General features: G+C 48.6%; 1 protein-coding gene across 1 annotated transcript; it reads right to left on the reverse strand.

Moving 5' to 3' along the window:
• Nucleotides 1-2,077: 2,077 nt before the first annotated feature.
• LOC117113969 lies at nt 2,078-2,575 on the reverse strand. The gene has a single exon (XM_033257473.1). It carries the CDS (start codon nt 2,573-2,575, stop codon nt 2,078-2,080), a length of 498 nt encoding a protein of 165 aa, XP_033113364.1.
• Between the last annotated feature and the right edge of the window lie 2,883 nt (nt 2,576-5,458).

Here is a 5,458-nt window from a genome sequence, read left to right on the forward strand (position 1 = left end):
TTTCGTCTACTCGACGTCCGCGTACTCGAGATCGGTCGGCATGTCGCGGACGCGAGTGTGTACTCGACATTAGTCCGTGTACTCGACGTCCGCGTACTCGATGTCGGTCGGCAGGACGCGGACGCGAGTGTGTACTTGACGTCGGTCGGCGAGTAGGGGACACAAATTTTTTCCAGTTTCAGAAAATTTTTCCAAAGTTGAAATTAAAGACTCGTCTTGTCTGCCTTAACGGCGTACACGACGGCGGTAGTCGAGTCGAGGACACGTCGGTGTACTTGGCATTCGTCCGTGTACTCCACGTCCGTCTATCCACGTCCGTCTACTCGACGTCCGCGTACTCGAGATCGGTCGGCATGTCGCGGACGCGAGTGTGTACTCGACATTAGTTCGTGTACTCGACGTCCGTCTACTCGACGTCCGCGTACTCGAGATCGGTCGGCAGGTCGCGGACGCGAGTGTGTACTCGACATTAGTCCGTGTACTCGACGTCCGCGTACTCGAGATCGGTCGGCAGGTCGCGGACGCGAGTGTGTACTCGACATTAGTCCGTGTACTCGACGTCCGTCTACTCGACGTCCGCGCACAGAAAAGTCGAAGCTTTTCGAAAATTTTTTTCTAAGTCCAGAAATCTCGAAAAATATTCTAATTCCAGAAAAGACGAAATATTTTCTAAGTCCAGAATAGTCGAAATCTTCGAAAAGCGTTCGGGTCGCATTGCCAACGAGAACATGTGTCGTACGTCGTTCTGTCGTTCGTTCGCAGTCTCGGTCGATCGATTTCTTTGCCGTCGTAGTCGGTCTCCGTCCGTGGTCGTTGTCGACGTGTACACCTGACTGAAGGTCTGTACCACGGCTCATTTATTTGGATGCAAGTAGGCACCCCTAATATATATTTATGTCATCATATCAAAATGAAATAGAAAAAGAGATAAAAAAAAAACACAATAAAAACTGAAGACAACCATTTAAATCTTTTTTCCTTTTTTTATTTTTAATGGAAAGCGGAACCGGCGCCGACCATAGTTGCGGCAACCGGGCACCGTTTGCAAAAGGGAGTCACAGGAGACATAAAAAATAAGCAAAAAGAAAACAAAATATTTATTTTCCTTCGTCTTTTATTTATTTAACATATTATGTTGTCTTATTTATTTGCTAACTAAACTTTTACACTTCTCTAATACAAACGAATTGTCCGTTTTGGTCGATGCGACGTACGTCCAAACGATCGTTATCCATTCTCTTCATGTTGGGCTCGAACCTGGCCAATACCAAAACGTGCACCGGATCGATAAGATAATTTTCTCCTCTGAAATTTATCGAACGATCCTTCAGATCGTTAATCAACTTGTAAGAGCCGTTCAATTGTTTGCGGGAAAGATCAAACACGACGATCCCAGTTTCATTGCGATGCTTGCGAAAGACTCGTGCGAAAAGCCGGTAACTTGAACTGTTATGTATACGGCCGTTCATGACTGCTCGTACGTATTGTGCGAAGAAAGTCTTCCCGGTTCCGCCATATTCATCGACAACCCAGTATATTTTTCGGTCGTGAGCAGGCCCGGCCAACACCTCTTTCAAGCTCTCCTGCCACGGCCTCAACGCGCACCGTTCGTGTCCGTTTCTCTGAATCTCCAATTCTCGGCAGTTTCCAACAGTCCTCAGCAAGTTCGAAAGGGTTTCGGGGAGACAATCGGAAGCCTGAACGCTCTCGCTTTTTTTCGTACCTTCGTTGTTCTCAAGATCTATCGTGATATTTTTCACGGTGAAACCGTGGAAAGAAAAGATGAGGGAATGTTGGCGAATTCGCTTCTCCTTTCGTTTAAGCAGCCTCTTCTGCCTTATTTTCTGGATACGTTTTATTTTCTTATCTTCGCTTGCCTTCCTTCGTTTCACCTCTTTGTTACTCGTTGAGTCCTCAAATTTAGCAGAATAGATTTTATCTGCTGGAGCCTCGAATTCCATCATGTCCTTCGATTGTTCCTATGACACGAAGATCGAACGGAGAAATGAAGTAAGAAACTGAAATCGTTTTTTTTTTATAGTGGGAAAATGAATTATCTCATGCTTGTCTGTCGCGATTATTCCAACTCGTGACCGTCGATGCCGATTCTTCGCAGACGCCACCTGTCGGCGGACATGGCGCGAAGGTCGGGCGGAAAGTTGGCGAACACAACGACGTGCGGTACTGCGAACAGCTTCACCTTGCTGTGGTACTTAGGACTGAAGAGGCGTCCGTTCTTGAACCCCTCGATCAGTTCGTAATTTACGCGTTTCTTCTGGGAGCGGTGGAGGTCGAAGACGACGATGCGCTGTCCGTCGTACGCGTACGCGGCGTCGGCCCTCTTCTTGCAGCCGTCAAACACGATCGCGTCCGACGACCGCGCTAGGTAGGACGCCATGAAGCTCTTCCCGACGTTCCCTCTCAGTTCGTGATACCAGAAGACTGCGCGCGGGTCAGGCTGCTTCGCCAGCTCGTCCGTCAGTCCTTGTTGCCAAGGTCTCAGTACCACGTCGCAAAATCTGTCTGGCCGTTCTTCGGAGTCCAATTCGCCGTATGTTATCGATGGATCTGACATGACTAAATAATTTTTTAAATATTTTTACAAATCTCTGACGTATATATATATATATATATATATATATATATATATATATATATATATATTTCATTCACCTATTCTTTGCTCTCAAATTATTGGTAGAGAATAAAATATTTTGTAATTGCTGTGGCAAGACGTAAGAGAAAGAAAATATGAAAACACAACTCTTTCAATCTAACACAAATGAATAGAAACAGACAAATTGTTACTTTTTCAATCAAGTTTTATTTGCAATATTCAGTAACGTTAATTTCTAAACACCGTAACTGTCGCAGACGCAGGGAAAAATCTGGGTTCCTTTTCTCGGCACTGGTTTGAAGCCTCGTTCCCGATACTGGGCGATCACCTCGTTTTCCCTCTGGCTGACTTTTCGCCGGTACCGAGGCACGTCGTTCCCAAACTCTCGTCGAAGTCTGAGCTCCGATCCATCGGAAAGCATGCGCTTCCAAGCTTTTCTCCGTTCCACGCGAGATGGTTCCGGCTTCAACAACTTCGGCTCTTCTTCGACGAACCTCAAATTACCCTTGTTTGCTGCACTGCTTACCTCGGGGTCTTCAAAACCATCTTTGCAATTTCTTTTCCTGTACGGGTTCTTGCATGAGTGTTCGGGTAGACGGCCTCCGTTCATCTCTGCGAACTGACGAATGTTTATCTTTGGAAAGTTTTCGTCGGCCTTTCGATCAAAGTACACGATGCTCTCGCGATCGGTCATGTTCTTAAAAATGGTCTTTTCTATAACTTTTTTCATTAAAGATTCGTCAAACCTTACTTTGAAATGCTGGCACGCTTTTTCCAGCGAATTCAAAACCAACAAGTTCACATCGAAAAAACTGTCGTCCGACGAAAGGATCGACGAGCATCCGACGAGGTGGCCGAAGTCATTGGTCTTGAAGGTACAGGCTTCGGTCAGAAATGCCTCTTCCAAATCGTTGGAAGCTTGAACTCGTATGCGATTGTTTTTGCAAGCGTCGTCGTCCTCATTCAACGCCTTAATGCATAACTCCGATATCTCCAGGTGTCTCCACCGCGGGAGCAAGGCGCTGAGATGAACCATGAACACGCGTTCGACCGACGTCGGGAGCACCAGGTCGCACGTGTCGCCATCCTTCATCGAAGAAATTGGAAAGAGCATGCCCTCTCTGGAACCGTCCCACAATCTGCACGTCAGAACTCTCACCGCGTTAGCAGCCTCCTTCGAAGGGAAACCGACTTTGACCGTTCCGTTATCCTGGCACCTGCCGTTCTCGCAAGCTCTGAGCGTACGTTTTCTGAGGAACCTCAACCTCGTCTCGTAAAAATCGAGATTGATGTCAACGACGTACTTGGTGCCGTTCTTCATTCCTTCTTCTCTCACGTATCGAACGTCCGCCCGCGGGTCATCTCTTCCGTTCCAGTACGCGTGCCTGGGATGAGCACGAAGAAGAGAGAGAATCTTTATCGCTTTTACGTGAGTTTCGTCCAATCTGACACGCAGAAAATGTGCGTCAACGTAGTCGGTTTTTCCGAGATCAACCATATGCACAATCATCTTGTCCGAGATCGATCGGTACCTGTCGTCGTGCAATGCCATATACGTTTCCGTCCCGACGCTGCACAGCAGGAGCTGCTGCTTGCGGCCGCAGTCGTCAAATCGTCTGAACGACGTCTTGGCGCCGCTCTGCATCTCAATGAGAATGTTTTCGCAACGTTTGCGGGGTATTCCCGTCTGCCGCTCCAACGTGGACAAGAGCGAGTCCTCAGTTCTGCTGTCGATGGTCAGGTACTTCTCCCCTTCCAAGAATTCCGTGCGATCGGGATCCACGAGCTGGTCCACGACGGTCTTCAAAATGGTCTGTTCGTCCTGCGGAAACGGATGATTCAGCGAGAACGCGAACAGCAGATCCGCCGGGTCCGGCTCCGCTTCGGCGACCACCTGGTCGTGCAGGAACTGCCGGTTGTGACGATACTGTTTGTCGATCCATCTCTTGTGAGCGGCTATCAAGCGGGATGCGTAGCAGCACGGATTATCGTCTGGCAACTGGGGATTCTCGTCGTAGATCGACTGGGGCGGGCATCCGTACACGGTCACGACGCCGAAGATCAGACTGAGCAGATGCGTGAGTTCGAACGCGCGATCCCTGAGTCTCGAGAAGGTCCTCCGTCCGAACTTCAAATTCAACTGCTCCAAAACAGAACCTAGCCTGTCCCAGGTCAGCATGAGCATTCTATCGCAGTACCACGGGTCCTTTTCGAAACGTCGCGGGTACATCTTCAACTCGAGCAAGCGGGACGTTTCCATTACCAGGTGTTTGAGCGTGCCGTACTGCGTTCTGATTTGGTAGAAATCAAAATTCGATTCCAAATTGCCAACCCGCTTCGACGCGACGACTTCCTGGATCGGAGGAACTTGAAAAGTGGTGAATCTCGTGTCTATGGAATAACACACCTCCTTTTCGTTCATTGCCAGGAAGGTTGCACTGTCGCACACGTTGACGCCCACCCTCAGCATGTGGCGGGTAGCTCCGGTGTTGGGATCGACAACCTTCTCCGTGCGTTCGGACCGAGTGCACCCAGAATCCAGCTCCTCCTTCATTATGGCCGCCTCCTGGCTGCGATCGACGGCCAGCGGCTTCTTATCGCCCTTGGAGCTAGATGGGGGAACGAATTCGTTGGTGAACCTGACCTTCTTAGAGTTCCTGTACTTGCTCTCGTTCTCGACGAGCACAGCCTTCGCCGTCCTTGTCTCTTATACACATCTAGATGTGTATAAGAGACAGCACCTATTCTTTGCTCTCAAATTATTGGTAGAGAATAAAATATTTTGTAATTGCTGTGGCAAGACGTAAGAGAAAGAAAATATGAAAACACGCCTCTTTCAAT

Source organism: Anneissia japonica, unplaced genomic scaffold (assembly GCF_011630105.1).
Source record: "Anneissia japonica isolate Jap-2015-1 unplaced genomic scaffold, ASM1163010v1 scaffold6790_len54694_cov202, whole genome shotgun sequence".
Taxonomy (NCBI): domain Eukaryota; kingdom Metazoa; phylum Echinodermata; class Crinoidea; order Comatulida; family Comatulidae; genus Anneissia; species Anneissia japonica.

Bases quoted from the DNA above. Each gene is read 5' to 3' on its own strand.
- LOC117113969 (XM_033257473.1), bottom strand. From the start codon at position 2,575: ATGTCAGATCCATCGATAACATACGGCGAATTGGACTCCGAAGAACGG.